The following is a 17,546-nucleotide window of genomic DNA, read 5'->3' on the forward strand; positions in this document are numbered from 1 at the left end:
CGACAAGTTGAGAAAATTGGATGTTTTGCATTTCATGGGATTCTTCCGAGTTCTTTCTTTTAGAGACAAAACAAGGTAGGAAACAAAAAAGAAGGGGGTCGGTCGAGATCGGAGAGAGGGTTTCATTTTAGAGGAGAAGAAGGAAGAAAGGTGCCACGCCATGCCACAGGCCAAACTCTTGATTGACCCTTGCAACCGACCTGATCGTCATCATCAGTAGCAAAGACAGAGGATTAACACATTTATTTCTTAGCATTGGACTCCTCCTCAGCCTTGGCCTTGGCACGCTTCTCCCGCTTGCCCTGGTGACGGGCCTCAGCGCGGGAGTCACGCAGCCGCCGGTAGGCAGCCTCCTCGCCCTTGGGCATGGAGTCGCGCTTGACCTCGGTGACGGCCTGCTCAACAGCCGGGTTGGTGATGGGCAGGACGGCGCCGACACGGGTGGCGACACCCTCACGCTTGCCGTCGGCCAGAGCGGACTTGACGGCCTTGATCTCCTCGGCGGATGAGTCGAGCTTCTTGAACTGACCGCTCTTGCGGGGGAACAGGATCAGGCGGGCCTTGAAGTCCTTCAGGCGGGCGACGTTGGCGACCAGCGACTCCTTGGAGTAGTTGGTGCGGCGGTGGTCAACCGAGATGCCGATGGTGGGAGCGAGCTTCTTGGGGATGCCGGCTTCCTGTGGGACAGTAAGTCACTGCTTCCAAAAGAATTCTTCATGACAAGAAATTATTACCTTCAGCTCAGCCAGGGTGAAACCACGACCGGCACGGACACGGCGGTTGTACTTGATGGTAGGGCATCGCACAACGGGACGCAGCTTGTCCACCGGACGGGGAGCAACGGCAGCCGCCTTAGCGAGACGAGTCTCACGACGACGGTGCTTCCGGCCGGGCTATCGCAAAAAAAAAGTGCCATGTTAGTCGACCAGCCCAATGAAAATTTTTCTCCGTCCGTTCCAATTCGATTCAATCGCAGTGCGTCTCGGTGGAGAGTATAGGGGATTCGGAAAATCGTACCTGGTCGAAATGCACGCGCACACGACGCTGCCAGTCCTTGCGGAAGTCTGCACCAAACAGTCAGTCTTTTGGTTCCTTTTTCAAAAAATCCGCACGTCTTTGGCGTTCAAATATTGAGACGCAGAGAGCACAGCAGTCGGGATCACTCACGGTTCTTCTGGATTTGGTTGTTGTGCTTGATCGCCTATATTCCCACACACAATCCGTCAGCATTCCATCACCAGCAGTGTTTCAACAAGTCGTCCAGTCGATTCTAATCAAGCCGAAGACCGTTCAAGACATCCATAACAGCAGGGAGACGCACCATTGTGACGGATGGGGATCGAGCCGGGTGGTCGTCGGAGGGTTGCTGGTCAAATCTCCCTTCACGGCAGAAACTGAAGATGCAGTTTTCGTGGGCGAGCACCCACACAGTGGCCTCACCGCTTTTCGCTTAGCGAGCCCTAAGTTGGCATTAAACCCAATGGGGCGATCACGTGTGGTCACATGACCATAAGATACTACAGTATAACTTATTCTACTGGAGTGCTAGGAATACGGAAATGGAATCCACGGAGACAAATCCGGCAATAGTCGATTCCTATTGTACAGTACAGTCATGCAGGGTACCTGTCCCGACCAGCCTATCTATCTATGTGCAACAACATCCTCCATGAAAGCCATGTCGAGTGCTTCAAGCCAAAGCCTAACAATAAATCAAAATGCAAACGCCCAAGTCTGTCGTCGCAATTGCGATTTAACATCGCATCCCGCATGCGTTCATCATTCGTGGCAATTCCCGAAGGGCATGAAGTCGTAACAGCCAATAAAATAAAAAAAAGCGCTAAGTCATGAAGAACGGAATTCATATCCAAGGAGGTAGGTCTCAGGTTTCAATACCCAGACCCACCCCATTGGTCGTCCTGGATTTCTTCGAGGCCACTCCTTTCTCATCAGAGCTGGCCTTGCGCTTGCCAGGTCCGGACTGGTAACGGTCCACACCGGGCTTCTTCACTTGACCAAACAACCTCGTTTGAAGCAGGCTGCTTGTCTTCGCGGCATTAGAACGCATTTGCGGGTGTGGGGTCTCTAAGGCTTCTTCGGACTCGGAAAGGGAGACAGTGCTGTCGCTGTCATAATGCGTCTCACGAGAGGGGCCCATTGGTGTAAGGTAGTGGCGCCCCTGGGGAGCGGAGCGAGGGTGGTTGGGAGTCACGGGAAGAGAAGATTGGTTGTGCTCAGGAACACGATCCGAAGGCGAGCTGACATACTTGCGCTCGCCGTTCATGATCTTGCCAGCAAAAAGAAGAGCAGCAAAGGGATCAGGGTTCTCGCCCCGGCAGATAGTCTGAAGCTCGTTCTGCATGCTGGGTGAGAGAGAGCCGTAGTTGAAGATTTGGGAAAAGTGCTTGCGGTTGTCTTCAATGCGCCGTTTCAACATATCGTTCTGCTCGGTGAGTTCCATAGACTTTGCGTTTGCATCGTCAATCGCTCTCTTTGCATGCCGCAGCCTGCGGTCCAGAACGGCATTGACACCCTCAAGTTCTTGCGATCGTTGGATCGCTGTCAGGTAATCTGCGTTGGGAGCAGACTGCGATTGTTTAGGCGTGATGGATTCGGTGGGGCGGGAGCGGCTGCGGTACTGGGCGCTCTGCAGGATTTCCACTTCCCGTTTAGCGAGTCGGTGCTCCACCTCGGCGCGCTTGACTGCTTCGCTGCTAGCAAAAGAGACGAGGCTGTTTTGCAGCTTGAAGTGCAGCGCGGACATACGAGCCTCCTGGGCGACGGTGAGAAGATCCTTGGCGATGGTGCGCAATTGGGTCTCGTTGGCGTTTTCGATCTCTTCCACGCTGGGGAGGTTCTCCGAGGCACCGTAGGCATCGCACAGAGTCTTATCCATATCGGCTGGGGTTACCAGCGATGGGCTCAGGGAGCGCGAGTGAGATCGGGATTGGCGGAGAGGTGCTCCCGGGATCTGAGTGGAAGGAGGAGGGGTCATGTCGGAGGAAGACAGCGGCGGCGGTGATATAAACTTGCTCTTGTCGGACTGCAAGGATTGATCTTTGGCCTTGGCACTCAGGTCTGGAGAAGGCGACAGGGTGGTACGCCGGATGGGCGTCGCAGGAGCGACAATCTCCGCGGGCGCACCCAGGGAGCTTTGCGAGTTGGGATGCTGGGCCATGATGAAGGCGGTCAAAGTTGGTATCGATATTGATATCGATAAGATGAGGAGAGATCAACCGTGGGGAATGGATCCTCGCACTGGATGCTTATTAGTATCCATGATCCCAAGCTAATTAATTGGGAGGCGGGCGAGCACATACCGGAGAGAGGGACGAGGGAGCTTCAGATAGGTGCCGAAAGCGTCAAGACCCGATACGACAGTCTGTGCTAAGATCTCGGCACGATCAGATGTAGTAAGGTTTAAGTAATGGAAGATGGGTGGAAGGTGGTGGGAGTAAGGGGTGAAAGAGTAAGTAGGAGGGTATGTAGCGGGTGGGTGTGAGGAAGAGGGAACAGAGAAGGTTGGATGGTTGGTTGGATGGATAAATGGGGGATAACCATCAGGAACGGGCAACAACTGAGGGGGCTTGGGAGAGGCTGGGAGCGGTCATGGGGGCGGCACGTGATGGTCCAGCATGCCCCGATGCGGCTGGATGCTTATGTAATGGGTTGGGTTGGCAACGGCTGGAGTAGGACTAGTTAGTACGGAAGAGATCATGCTGAAATATTATGATGATGATGATGATCAACTAGGGAGACAGTAGCACAGTAGCAGCTGGCAGTCCATATGTACTGTGTTTCTATCTAGAGCCATTTGGAACTCCATTACAAAAATATATATTTTCCTCATTCTTGTCAGATCTATAGAATTGACTCTGGATCAGATCAAAGCAAGGGAGGCAGAGATGGAGATATCGTGGCAGCAAAGAAAGGGTCTCCACGATCCGGGTGTGACAGGAATATTGGTTCAAAATAGGTGCGTGGTCAACTACAATCAATCAATAGTTAATGGGCATACTGTACAACAAGAAATGGATCGTTGCCTCAGGCAGCATCAACGTAAACAACCACGAACTAGCAACAATGTTTCTTTGACCTGCCACACTCTCCACGCACCACCACGCCTTCTTTTTGTGTCGCTCTGCGGAAATGTCTCACTCCCTGGCCACCGTCTAATTTACTTCCCATCCTGCCAGACCTTGCCTCTCTTAACCCTCGTTCGGGGCAGTCACGAGAACATCGACATGGAGACTCAACCCAAAGCACGCCTCAGTGGCATTCCGCGCCCAGTTTCGCGATTACCCTTACCTACAGCCTCATCGATACCGATCAGACCTTCGCCCTCCCGTGAGAGATTGCGAGCCGACCCTGGAATCGACGATCGACGATTACGCCGGCCTTCTCGCGAATCGCTACGATCGAAGACACTTCCACGATATTCACCAGTCAAGTCTAGCGAGAATGCGCTTCCAGAACACAATGAATCGACCAATGAAGTGAATGATGAGCCTCGATTGGAACCACAGACGTTAGTAGGGCTGGAAACAACCGCAGACGATGAGGAGATCGGAACAGCCCAGGAAGATCGAGGTCGACGGGAGGGACGACCGTCATTGTCGGAGCGGACGATTGGGACTTTGTCAAATATCTCACCCTCTCCAGCATCCGTGAAACGGCAGCCGAGCTTTTTCAACGGGGCCAGCCCAATGCGCTCCCCATCGCGGACGCCGTCAAATGTGTCCAACTATTCGCAATCGCCGTCCCGCTCATCCTCGGGTCAGTACCACAACGGGAGCGAGACTTTCCAGGGACCCGTGTCGAAACTGCGCTTGCCATCCAGGTCTCGTGTGTCAACGCCCTCATCTCTTTGGACGAGCAATGCCCATGATATCTCGGAAGCAAGTGAAAGCCCTTCGAAATTGAGATTCCCACCAGCAAAGCAGATCGGAACAGATACTGCACCTTCCGAGATCAGCTTGCCGTCGAAGAAAACTGGGACCATTCCTGAGCGATCGAGTGTATACGGAGGCAATAAGGATGTAGCTGCTACCGCTTCGCCTGCTCGTTTCATACCGAGCAAGATCACCAAAAAGCCTTCTCAACCCGACATGGGTCCACCTGGCCGACCGCTCAACGTACGCAAGACCCGGAAGCCCCAGGAAGACTCGCCATCTACCATGAGGTCGCCTTCTACCACTTCCAGATATTATTCTACGGCTTCCAACATGCCGGATGAGTTGGACCCAGAGCAACAGGCGGAAGCCGAAGCAAGAAAAGCTACCAAATCGTCAAACGCACTACGAGAGAGCATCGCAAAAGCCAAAGCCGCGAAGAAGGCGGCGGCGGTGGCGGCAAAGAAGACGAACACTCCCAAGACTGTGGCTTCCGATCCGTGTGCAAACACTGATGCCGAGGATCCCTTCAACCAATTAACCGACGGGTCGAATCCTGGTGTTCTTCGAAAACGTGTGCAGACAGCTCGCGCAACCGGCCTGTTGAATATCGCAGCGCTTTCTTTGAAAGAGATCCCCAACGAAGTGTTGGATATGTACAAATTCGATCCGGATACCTCGTCCAACTGGTTTGAAAATGTCGACCTTTCCAAGTTCATCGCTGCAGACAACGAATTCGCCGAAATCTCGGATGACACGTTTCCTGATATTGATATGGAGGACTTTGACCCCGAAAGTAATGAGCGAGGACCCCAGTTTGGAAGCATTGAAACGTTGGATCTCCATGGGAACGTTTTGCAGACTCTACCAATGGGGCTCAGGAGATTGCAGCAACTACGCACTCTTAATCTCTCAAACAATTCTCTGTCCATCGACAATATCCACGTTGTCGCGGAGATTCCGTCTCTGGTGGACCTGAAGCTGGCAAATAATCAACTACAAGGGCGGTTCCCTTCGGATATTGGCCGACTTCGCAGTCTGGAAACATTGGACTTGCATGGCAATACCCTGACAGAACTTCCAGATGAACTGGCTGAACTCACATCCTTGAAATCATTGGATGTTGGCGAGAATCAACTGACCTCCCTGCCCTTTGAATGGTTGAGCAAGCTCCCTTTGAGAACGATCAATGCCTCAAAGAACAGACTGGCGGGCACTCTGATCCCAGCTTCAGTGGACCGTCTCGAGACCCTACAGTCACTCAATATTGTGAACAATTTGGTAGAAATATTTTCTGCGAATGAGATGTTGTCTTGCCCCAGTTTACATAGCCTGTTTATGGGGATCAACCGAATCAAACGCCTGCCGTGCGTGTCATCTTGGCAATCGCTGCTGATTCTGTCGGCAGAAGACAACAAGATTGCTGAGCTCCCGGCGGGCTTCACAGAGCTCAAAAGCATCAAGACTGTCGATCTGACTGGAAATGACATTTCACGCCTGGACGAGAAAATTGGCTCCATGGAGAGCCTTACATCATTCCGTGTCGGCAATAACCCACTCGGCGAGCGTAGGCTTCTGACCATGGACACCGAACAGCTCAAACAAAACATGCGCAATCGCTATGAGCCCGACCCTCAAGACACAGATGACGAGGGTTCAGTAGCGACCCAGTTCACACTTGCGCCGGAGACCCCGACGCTTGATAGCGGCTGGCGGATCCGGCCTGGCGGCGTCCTTGATAGATCATATTCCGAGATGACAGACCTGGCAACCGACAAGCTGGTATTGATCGCCTTGCAAGATGTTCGCAGCCTTTACTTGCAGCACAACGATCTACACTGCTTCCCCATCCCTGCACTTGGAATGCTCGCGCAGGGGTTAGTTGAGCTTGACATCTCCCACAATCCTCTGAATAGCCGTGACCTAATTTCTACGACCATCGAACTGCCAAAGCTGCAAACCCTCAATTTGAGTGTCTCCAGATTATCTTCCCTGGAGTGTCTGATTTCTCATCTGATTGCGCCATCATTGTCAGTTCTGGATATCTCTAACAACCGGCTGACCGGGCCCTTACCACACCTTCGTTCGGTCTTTCCGGCTCTCAAGACCATTCTCGCCTGTGATAACCATCTCTCTCGCTTAGATTTCGAAGTGGTGCAGGGTCTGCAGGTTCTCGACGTCGGTAACAATGATATTGACTACTTGCCGCCTAAGATTGGCTTGTTGAGCGCTGAACGCTCCCCTCGAAACTGGGGCGACCATGGATCGGCCTTGAGAAGGTTTGAGGTTGCTGGCAATCGATTCCGCGTGCCTCGTTGGCAGGTGGTTGCCAAAGGCACTGATGCCGTTTTGGATTTTCTGAAAGACCGTATCCCTGCTGGTGATCTTCCTGAATGGGAGAAGGAGAATGATGCTGCAGCCGATGGATTCTGATTATCTCACATTTTATGTTGGCTTGACGCCAATTGAAACAGCCCTCCCCGGAGTTGCTATTTGTAAATTACTCTTTCTCTTTCTTTCCTTGCATATACATAGACAACCCCCAACCGTGTACTTCCTAGATGTTCAACAATGCTTGTGTATCTATATCCATATCTTCTTTATTAACACAACAATCTAAGTCTGCTCATGAATCGTAGCAGAAGAAATTGGCTTGCTGACTTCATCCATGACTTTGAGCCACGTCTTTGACCAGACTGTGAACTTGTCTTCGGCTCCAGCTGATGCATCCCAAGGTGAAACAACCGAGTCTACCGCCTGTGTAGCACACTTCTTGACCTCCTTCAAATATTCGACCGATCTATCCACATCTGCCTCGTACAAAGCCCCAGCAGCTTCATCCACCTGATCAGGGATGTGTTGAAGGTTCAGCATCAACGACTCCAGCTTGGTGATCCTGGATACAGGAGATAAAGGCGTGTTGCCGGTATTCTTGAGCCGATTGCTGATAATCGCGGGATAGATCTGTGCAACAGGCTTGAGGAAGCGAATAGTCGCCTTCTTTTGTTCCTGCAACGCGGCAGTATTTTCCTTATCCTCCTCGGCATCCTCCTCCGAATCTTCGTCATCCTTGTCGTCATCCTTGTCGTCATCATCGTCCATAACTCCATCAAAGAACTCATCACCATCGTCCTCGGGGTCCCAATCTTCAATTTCTTCCACTGCGTCGCGCACAAGATCCCTCCATTGCTCAACGCGGCGGATGACAAACCCCACGACGCCCTTATTTGCGATATTCGTCACCGCGTCGCAGGCATCCCATGTCCGGCCCGTGGCGACTGTAACAGCATTTTTCTCCGACTGGACGAGCTCGCTCTCTTTCTTATTATCATTCTTCTGCTCGTCTTTTTTATCCGCAATGATTTTAACCTCCTGTATCAGAGAAGCGAATTCCACGAGAGCCGCTTTCGCCAGAACCAGGACCTCAGAATGGAATGCTTTCGTGTACGCTGTTGGAGTAACGAGGAGCGACGCGGTGACTAGCGAGGGCAGGATGGAGTCGTTCACATCACGGAGGATGCCACTGACTGCTGAGTGGGTGAATGGGGTTGTTAATGCGAGTAGTGAGAGTTTGGTCACTTGCGCCCTGAGAGCGGAGGATGATGCGGAGAGGAGGGGCAGGCCATCTGCGTCTTTCGGGGTGGACTGGGCGGCTTGCGCCGCTGTTTTTGGAGAGAGTGTATCTTGGAATTGATCTAGGAGGGCAAATGTCGTTGTGAGTATTGTAGAGAGCTGGCGTGACATCTTGGTAGGAGAGGTGCTAGTTGTTGTTCAAGTTTGAGGTGGCTGCGGAGGAGAGAAATTTTGGATGACTACTGATAACCGCCGATTAGGGCTGAGCGGAATCACCCGTGTTGGGTGTATATCTTCAGGCCAAAACTCCGGGGGGAGCGCGGTTATTGCTACAATTACCCGCTTAGAGCCCGAGCAGAATATTACCTACTCTCTTGATGACTTGGGGTAGATTCTTCAATTGTCTCATTGTGTCCATAAGTTATAGATGCGCATTACATAAGCAAACCCGATCCAACAAACAAGACAAACACGTTATTGACCTTGGGCTCATCGCGGACAACCTACTCTGCCCATTCATGTCCTGCGATCATGGGCACAAAGACCCGAGCTCCTCCAAAGTCTGCCACGGAACCGGCAGTGGTGTCGCGACACTTGCCGGACAAGACCTTCGTGATCGACAATGGCGCATACACCCTCAAAGCTGGCTATGTCTCTGATCTCCCACCTGCCGAAGATGAAGCCCTCTCCGCCTGCTCGACAATACCAAATGCCCTAGCCAAGACTCGGGACAATCGTGTCGTTATCGGTCCACAGCTATTGACCCATGTCAGCGACTGGAATGAGGTCATGTTCCGCCGCCCGGTGGAGAAGGGATATATTGTGAATTGGGAAGCGCAGAGAGAAATCTGGGAGCAGTCCTTTTTTGAAGAGAAGGCGACGGCACGAAATAAGAGTTCCCGGATAGCCAACCCGGAAGAAACAACACTCATTCTCACCGAGGCTCCCAATGCCATACCGCTGCTGCAGCGGAACGCAGATGAAATCGTGATGGAAGAGTGGGGATTTGGAGGGTATACAAGGTGTATAGGTAGGTTTAGAAGCTGCGTTGATTCGTTATATTATAGTCTTTTACTGATCACAGTACTTTTCTACAGGTCCGACCTTAAACGCCTGGAACGAAGTCCATACTCTCTTCGGAGACTCTACCACCCCCCAACCCGATGCCGCCCCCTTGCCTGTCGACTGCTTGTTGGTAGTCGACTCGGGCTACTCCCATACCACGGTTACTCCAGTATACAAAGGCCAAGCCCTCCAACGTGGAATTCGGAGACTTGATCTCGGTGGCAAACACCTCACCAACTACCTCAAAGAGATCGTGTCGATACGACAATATAACATGGTGGACGAAACATATATCATGAACGAAGTGAAAGAGGCAGTTTGTTTTGTGAGCAATGATTTTTCCGCGGATATGGAACAGACCTCAAAAGCCGGCCGGAGGCGTCAAGCAGGCTCTGACAAGAGCGTGGTGGTGGATTACGTGCTTCCCGACCCAAACGCAGGCAGAAAGGGCTTCATGCGACCCCACGATCCTATGTTAGAGGCCAAAAAGAAGAAGGGCGCGCTTTCTGGCCTTAGTGCTGATGTGCTCTCGGAGGATGTCCTGGTCCTTGGCAATGAACGCTTTGCAGTCCCAGAGATTCTGTTTAACCCGCGCGATATTGGCATGAAACAGGCAGGCATTCCGGACATCATTCTCCAGAGCCTGTCTGTATTGCCCACTGGGTTGCACCCTCCGTTTCTGGCCAACGTGCTGGTTGTCGGTGGCAATTCTCTCACCCCAGGATTCATAGAGAGATTGTAGGTTTCCCTAGAAAGTATAGTATGTGTGAACAGTTTGCTTACTTACCCTATTAGGGAGACCGAACTGCGTCAGGTTGCCTCGGCTGACTGTGTTGTGCGAGTGCGTCGAGCCCAAGAGTGAGTTTATTCCCATCGATCGTTTTTGAAAATCACTGACTTGTGTCTGAATCAGTCCTATTCGGTCCACATGGCTGGGAGGCTCTCGTCTCGCGGCCAACCGAGAAGAATTGGGCAAGGTGGCCATTACTCGCCAGGAATATCAGGAATACGGGTCTGGATGGACTGGACGAAGGTTTGCTGGCAACGTATGAAGGGTGCTCTCGAGTGAGAACGGGGTTGGCTAAAATGGGCGTTTTGTGCTTGCTGGAAGCATTTGTTACGCATCAATGATACCCTTGTTTTAAATGGTGTTCAATAAAATTACTTCGAAAGGATTATTTCCCCAGATAGGCTCTCTAATCTGGCCTGGTAGACAAATTAGGTGTTTGGCGAGACACTTCTCGATGACGAAGATATTACCAGCTCTTGATGCTTTAGGGTTGCAATAACCATCTGTATCCACGTTGATGCCTCGGTTCTCTAAATTTCCTGCAAATTAAACTTTGTGGCCTGATGACAGTGAGCGCTAACTCTCCCGTAATTGTCTAGCTAAAACTAGGTATGGTGGTCATATTGAAGCAATTGTGCTCTGCGTATTATGTATAGGGAAGTTCCAGACTCCACGAACACAGCTCTTTTTCAGGGACACCTTTACGGAGTCCTTGGATAGAATCCTCGGATTCTTGGAATAGGGAATTTTTTTCCTTTGGGAGGGGCCTTGGAGTAAACAAAGATCAGGTGAGAAATGCCGTATTTCTACTAGGTCTCTCACAGAAACGAAGATTTCAACCCATTTTGCCCTCTTGAATGTCGACACGCGCAAAACGAGCAGTGAAGCGACATTGAAACCATCTCAGCAGAACATTTCAATCCTTCTCAGAAAATGAAATGCTCCGAGTCTGTTCATTAACAGTGGCAGGTATAATTATGTCTGAACCAACAGAACATCTGCCATCGAATTCTGCTCGTGTCCCAATCAAACCCCTTTCGCACCAGACCGCAACACAAAGTGACACCAAAATAAACAGAAAATCTGCATCAGTCAATAATAGCGTTTGCCGTGATGCAGCAAGACGCTCAAGTATCCGGACACGGGGTGCACTGGGAGCAATACTGTCAAGGGTTCTCCCTAAAAGGATGTCGCCAGAAAATGGGTGAGTACCAAGTAGGAAGACATGGATCATACGCTGACCGTGTCAAGGGAATGTATAGGTTGCTACCGGCAACTAAAGTCTAAGAGATTGGTGATTACTCCATGTGAGCACAAATATTGCCATCTTTGCCTAAAGACTATGGTCAAGGTAGCATTGAAAGACAATCAATTCTTGCCGGCTCGATGCTGCGGACAGGAAATCCCCAGCAGGCAAATACTACCAGCGCTGGATTGGTCCTCGAGAAGAATCTACGTCGCCCGGGCGAGTGAACAAGCCGTTCCACCACCTGATCGGTGGTACTGTCCACGGGCTCGATGCGGCCGATGGATTTCTCCGAATCATATCAGAGCGAGTGAATCTTCACAGAGATGTCCTTCCTGCCGGACGCTGATCTGCTCGACGTGCCGGGGGCCGTACCACGAAGCATGGGAATGCTCCAATGACACCGAACTACAGGGAGTGATGGCTTTGGCATGTACTCATCAATGGCAGAGGTGTTATCGGTGCCATACGATGGTCGAGAAGATGTCTGGGTGCCATCATATGAAATGCACCTGTGGTGCGCACTTTTGGTACTTGATTCTTTCTGGCACCATAGGAAATACTAACGGAGCTCAGTTACAAATGTGGTGCGCGATACAAGACGTGCTCTTGCGATGGTAACAATGACGACAGACTAGACATCCCGGCAGTAGTAGCGGCAATGGACGAGGCTGAGAGACAGGAGATGAACGAGATGGTTGAACAGCAGCAGCAGCTGGAGATTGGTTATGATTATCACCGGACGACAGAAATCATACTGCAGCAATATAGAGAACAGCAACAACAATTGGGAGAAGTGAGGGACTCCTGATGATTTCATAGGAACATTCATTCTGACATCTATAAGCTGCAGAGAACAGTTGGGATTGGAAGGCGAGTGACTGGCTAGAGTGGATGAATCGGGATTGCAGATTGAGAATAATGGTAGATCTTAGAAAGGGATCTAGTTATAATGGAGTCTTTTGGTAACAAGATAGTTTTCATATATTCAGTATGGTCTAAATTGACATATAGAGATGGGTATGAAACATGGCGATCAGTAGTCATAGAAGCCCTTGCCAGACTTCTTACCCATCCAGCCGGCGTCTACCATCCTCCGCAACAGACCAGAGGGCCTGTACTTGCTGTCTCCGGTCTCCTGGTGAAGGACATTCATGATCGCCAGGCAAGTGTCGAGACCAATGAAATCCGCCAGGGTCAAGGGACCCATGGGGACATTAGTGCCGTTCTTCATAATATTATCGATATCTTCACGCCCTCCAACGCCCGTCTCCAAACAGATCACAGCCTCATTGATGTACGGCATGAGAATGCGATTCGCCAGGAAACCGGGCGAGTCAGCGGAGACCGAAGCGACCTTGCCCATGCGCTGCACAAAGGCAATTGCCGTGTCCATCGTTTCCTGCGAGGTCTGCAGACCTCGGATAATCTCCACACCCTTCTGAATTGGAACGGGGTTCATGAAGTGGGTCGAGATCACCCGCGAGGGCGCTTGCAGGTCCGTCGGGTTGGTGGTGGTGGCGGCTGCGATCTTGGTGATGGAGATGGACGAGGTGTTGGTGGCGAGAATTGCATGCTTAGGCGCGATCTGCGCGAGCTTGGAGAAGATGCTGGATTTGAGGTCGGGGATCTCAGGCACAGCTTCAATGACGAAGTCGACCGAGGAGAGGTCGTCCATTTTGATGGTGGGTATGAGGAGGCCGCGTGCCGCGTCGGCAGCTTCGCGGGTGAGCCGCTGCTTGGAGACATCCTTCTCGAGGAGTTTATCTAGAATGCGTTAATTACACACTCTTGGGTGTAATTGACCGAGGCGCATACCGGCAAACTTGAGACCCTTATCCAATGAAGCTTGCGAGTTATCGACCAGAGTCACCGGCACCTGAGCCTTCTGGGCAGCAACCAGAGCAATTCCTAGACCCTTTGAATTGTTAGAAAATCCCCGACATCCAGAGAGACTGTAGACGGACCATCTGTCCCGCGCCGATCACACCCAGCGACTTGACCTCGGCAGCGCATGTTGCGGAAGTAGAGCTGAAGCTGCGGGCCACCGCAGGGCCATTGCGAGTGGCTGAACGAAGAGAAGTAGCGAACATGGCGGCAACAATCGAGGAATAAAAAGGAAAAGAGGTGTAACGGAGAAAAAAGGGTTGAGTTGACAGTAACAATTCACATGTCCGCGGTTAAGCTCGGCCACTTTCGGCGATTACGTCAGACGGTTGATCTTGCGCACTTGGTCGCTGTTCCCCACCCGAGACTCAACGCGTCCCGAGGACGCGCTTTAATGAAAGAAGAGGGAGGGAGTGAGTGAGTTACAACACAGCCATCACCCACCCACCATGGATCAAGAGGTAGTCGCCGTGGGCCACGACGTCCAGGTCGTCGATCCTGACGTGCGCGGCTATGTGTATAGCCTAGTCACGGCCGTGAGTGTGTTTCTGAGAGTCGCGCGAGTGCTGGATGCTGATACACTGGGTAGCTGGGAGGTTTCAATGGCGAAGATGCCGACAAATATGTCCTGGGAGACGACGCATTGGCATGTCTGCGCGACATCAAGCGGTGGCTGAAGCTGTACGACGAAAAGAACAACCGCATGGACGTGGTTCGATGTCTCGGCGAAGCCAACCTGGTGAACGGGGACATCCTGCCAATTCTGTCCGTGTGGTGGGCAAATGGACAGAAGAGCAAGCATATGACTCGGATTGCACTGGCATGCTGTAAGCATTCTCTGACAACTGACCGATTTGACCGCTAACTCGAGCAGTGGAGCTCCTCGTCCCCTTGACCTGGCCGGTCGAATTTCACAACCAGATGACCGTCAATCACCACCGCCACACACCATATTTGCAGCAGGTGCAAGTGCAGTACAAACGCGGTCTCCTCAAATACGGCGGATCGAGTCTTCTACGCGCTGTGATCCGGATTGCTCTTCCCAGCATGGCGATAGCCCGATCAGAACGAACAAGCCGAGACGAAGGAATCCTTAAATTGATGCTCTACCTTTTACGAAATGTCGCCATTATATCACCCAATACACGGCTTGCGGCAGAGGGTGACGAGGAGGAGACGTCCCGATCAAGCACCATCAATGCTTTCCAGGACCAGGACGCGTTTGCTCTGCTTCTGACCATGTGCTCCAATGTTGGCGATGATTTCAACCTGCAGGACGTTGTTCTGCTGGAGGTACTTTTCCATCTGGTCAAAGGTGTCAACGTGGACAAATTGTTCATGCACGAGGATCAGAGAAAGGTAAAACGATCAGACGAACTCGGCGATCTCCTCCGCAAAGAATCACAAGTACGACGAGAATATGCAAAGAACGCCCCAACACGGCATGGACGGTTCGGCACAATGATTTGGGTCAAGCGAGATGAAGGGAAGGTGTCCACGGTCTCTGGGCAAGATGTTCTTCGGGACAACCAAACCACCCTGAACAAAATGGACCAGAGCAAGAAGTGGAATAAGCCTCGACCACGTCGGAGACAAGAAGATGTGGCACCCACCAACAATTTCAACATGCCAACGCATCTCACATCTCTAGCCTCAAAGAACCTGAGGACGTTTGTGGAGGAATTCCTGGATTCGGGATTCAATCCTTTGTTCACTCACGTACGGAAAGCAATTGAACGCGAAGCGGAGCGCGTTCTGGAGACGAACTCGCGGCAGTTCTTTTACACCGTTGCCTGGTTCCTCGAAGCAGAGCGTACGCGGCGCACCCGCCAACAGAAACAGCGCACCCAAGGCGAAGACTCCGCCAAACACACGGAGCCTGACAACTATGGTCTTGTTGCCGGCGTACTCAACCAGGAGACCTTCATTACTCTGAACCGGGCCATGCAAAGCAGTTTCGACAACAAAGAATGGGAAGATCTCAACGCACAGATGCGCTGCTTCACGCAGATTCTATTGACGGTTCAGGAAATGGCCGTTTCGCCACTCGAAGAAGACCATGAGATCGCCGAGAATATTCAAAATCGAATTTTCTACGAAGAGACGACCCATGACCGGATCCTGGCTATCGTGCGCGGGTACAAAGACCAAGGATTTGGATACCTGGATGCATGCACCGAACTTGCACATGTCTTCCTGCGAATGTTGGAAAACTATTCCAAAGAAAATACCGATATGCAAGTGCGGTCACGTCGAAAGGCTACACGCAAGAAGAAGGCTGATAAAACGGCGGAAGAGGGCGGCATGGAAAATGATGATGAGGGTGCCTCTGAAGACGAAGACATGGAGGACGCAGCCCAAGTAATCAAGGAGCGCGCTTTCGATTTCAAGCGCTTTGCCGGCAAGTTTTGCAACCAGAAATGCGTGGATACGTTTGTCGCGTTCACTACATATTACCGGGAGTTGAGCTCAGAGCAGCTCAAGCGTGCCCATCGCTATTTCTACCGCACTGCGTTCAAACAGGAGATGAGTGTCCTGTTGTTCCGACTAGACATTATCAATCTATTCTACAGGATGATCAAAGGTCCCGGGGGGATGGATTCCAGCAAACCGATTTTCAAAGAATGGGAAGAGCTGGTCCAGCAGCTTCTGCGGCGAATGACCAAAAAACTAGATCAACGTCCTGCTTTGATCACCGAGCTGCTTTTCAGCAAGATCAACGCCACTGCCTATTACCTAGAGTACGGTCACGAACGACAGACCTTGTCTACTGCCAAACGCCCGCCCGCCGAGCTCGAGATCACCTCCAAGGAGGCCACCACAAAAGAAGCCAAATTGGGGATTATTGTTGGTGCCCTTGTACTCGATGGACGGGCTGATTTAGTTAAATGGGTGGTTGACGTTCTTGATTCGGCGGCATCTGAGAGAGAGGCTTGGGAAGCCCAAGAAGAAGCCAAGAGGGCGGAATCTTCTGAGGCGATCAGTATTCCCCATCCTATGATTCGTAAGTTCATCTATCCTTTTTATAGCCGAAGATGATCTCTCTAACTTTGTAACAGCCGTCAAAGCCCGAGATGACTTCTGCAAGAACGCCATGTTCGCAAATGCGAGGCTTCGTCTTCTCATGACGGTGGTCGGGTTTGAACGACTCGGAGTGGAAGATGTGCCCGGTGCTTCCTGGGTGGTTCCTTCGGCCATGACAGCCAATGATCTGCACGAAATTATTTCAGAGGTTAACAAGGCACTGGTGAGCCCGGTATCAGAAGAAAATGATCCTCGTGAGCAGCTTCGACGCAAGCCCACTGGAAGCGCGCGTGATAGTTTGACGTTGCAGTCAAATATCAATGTCAATTTTGGATCAGAATCTGAAGGCGAAGACGAAGTTCCGGATGGTTTCTTATTCCCTCCGAACCCGCGATCCAAGTCCAATGCGCTAGAGGAGCTGAAGAAGAAGCGCAAGAAGAAGCGAAAGAGTGACGCCGAAAAGGAAACTCTAGACGATGAGATTCTAGAGGAGCGTCGTCAGGCTCGTCTTACGAATACCCTGGCCCGCCAGGCAAAGATTAAGAGCGATCTGTTCATTCACGCCAGTGACGAGGAAAGCGACGAGGACGCTGATAAGGAGTTCTTCCGCCTGGAAGAAGAGCGGCGAAAGAAGCAGGCCGAAAATGTCAAAAAGGCTATGCTCACCGGGGAGATAGAAACAGCTCAAGGCAAGAAGAAAGCCTCGCGCAAACGAAAGAGCGACACTGGCGCCGCAGAAGCCAAACGAGCGCGTCGTAAGTCCGCCGAAAGCGATGCCGATAGCGACGGAGACGATGATATCCTGATGGCGGATTTGGATGGTCAGTCGCCTCGTTCGCAGCAAGAAGCCTCTACTAGCCATGGAGCTATGGACGAGGACACCCCTCTTACATCGGCCGAGGACGATCTCTACTTCGACGATGATCTCGCTTTCAGCCGAGATAAGCCCCAGCCCGCGGCCGCTGAGACCCCCATGGATGTCGACGATGACGAAGAAGATACCCCGGTGGTTCCATCACGGCGGCGGATGCGAGGAGGCTTTGTTCTTGAGAGCGACTCGGAATGAGTT

At 51.7% G+C, this 17,546-nt stretch overlaps 7 protein-coding genes across 7 annotated transcripts; 3 read left to right on the forward strand and 4 right to left on the reverse strand.

Moving 5' to 3' along the window:
- Nucleotides 1–242: 242 nt before the first annotated feature.
- On the reverse strand, nt 243–1,324 carry PFLUO_LOCUS3616 (60S ribosomal protein L13; the record flags this gene model as incomplete). Its single annotated transcript, XM_073780881.1, has 5 exons — nt 243–677; nt 735–893; nt 1,018–1,064; nt 1,168–1,201; nt 1,322–1,324. 5 exons carry the CDS (start codon nt 1,322–1,324, stop codon nt 243–245), a joined length of 678 nt encoding a protein of 225 aa, XP_073637692.1.
- Nucleotides 1,325–1,882: 558 nt separating this feature from the next.
- PFLUO_LOCUS3617 (uncharacterized protein) lies at nt 1,883–3,178 on the reverse strand (the record flags this gene model as incomplete). The annotated part of the gene is made up of 1 exon (XM_073780882.1): nt 1,883–3,178. The coding sequence occupies one exon, from the start codon at nt 3,176–3,178 to the stop codon at nt 1,883–1,885; it is 1,296 nt and encodes a 431-aa protein (XP_073637693.1).
- Nucleotides 3,179–4,706: 1,528 nt separating this feature from the next.
- PFLUO_LOCUS3618 (uncharacterized protein) lies at nt 4,707–7,325 on the forward strand (the record flags this gene model as incomplete). Its single annotated transcript, XM_073780883.1, has 1 exon — nt 4,707–7,325. One exon carries the CDS (start codon nt 4,707–4,709, stop codon nt 7,323–7,325), a length of 2,619 nt encoding a protein of 872 aa, XP_073637694.1.
- A 183-nt stretch (nt 7,326–7,508) lies between these two features.
- Nucleotides 7,509–8,636, reverse strand: PFLUO_LOCUS3619 (uncharacterized protein; the record flags this gene model as incomplete). Its single annotated transcript, XM_073780884.1, has 1 exon — nt 7,509–8,636. One exon carries the CDS (start codon nt 8,634–8,636, stop codon nt 7,509–7,511), a length of 1,128 nt encoding a protein of 375 aa, XP_073637695.1.
- A 360-nt stretch (nt 8,637–8,996) lies between these two features.
- PFLUO_LOCUS3620 (Actin- protein 6) lies at nt 8,997–10,582 on the forward strand (the record flags this gene model as incomplete). The annotated part of the gene is made up of 4 exons (XM_073780885.1): nt 8,997–9,495; nt 9,563–10,268; nt 10,326–10,388; nt 10,444–10,582. 4 exons carry the CDS (start codon nt 8,997–8,999, stop codon nt 10,580–10,582), a joined length of 1,407 nt encoding a protein of 468 aa, XP_073637696.1.
- Nucleotides 10,583–12,602: 2,020 nt separating this feature from the next.
- PFLUO_LOCUS3621 (uncharacterized protein) lies at nt 12,603–13,659 on the reverse strand (the record flags this gene model as incomplete). Its single annotated transcript, XM_073780886.1, has 3 exons — nt 12,603–13,333; nt 13,385–13,484; nt 13,534–13,659. 3 exons carry the CDS (start codon nt 13,657–13,659, stop codon nt 12,603–12,605), a joined length of 957 nt encoding a protein of 318 aa, XP_073637697.1.
- A 243-nt stretch (nt 13,660–13,902) lies between these two features.
- On the forward strand, nt 13,903–17,543 carry PFLUO_LOCUS3622 (Topoisomerase 1-associated factor 1; the record flags this gene model as incomplete). Its single annotated transcript, XM_073780887.1, has 4 exons — nt 13,903–13,989; nt 14,043–14,280; nt 14,328–16,457; nt 16,513–17,543. The coding sequence occupies 4 exons, from the start codon at nt 13,903–13,905 to the stop codon at nt 17,541–17,543; spliced, it is 3,486 nt and encodes a 1,161-aa protein (XP_073637698.1).
- Nucleotides 17,544–17,546: the final 3 nt, after the last annotated feature.

This window comes from Penicillium psychrofluorescens (assembly GCF_964197705.1).
Source record: "Penicillium psychrofluorescens genome assembly, chromosome: 2".
NCBI classification, from domain to species: Eukaryota; Fungi; Ascomycota; class Eurotiomycetes; order Eurotiales; family Aspergillaceae; genus Penicillium; species Penicillium psychrofluorescens.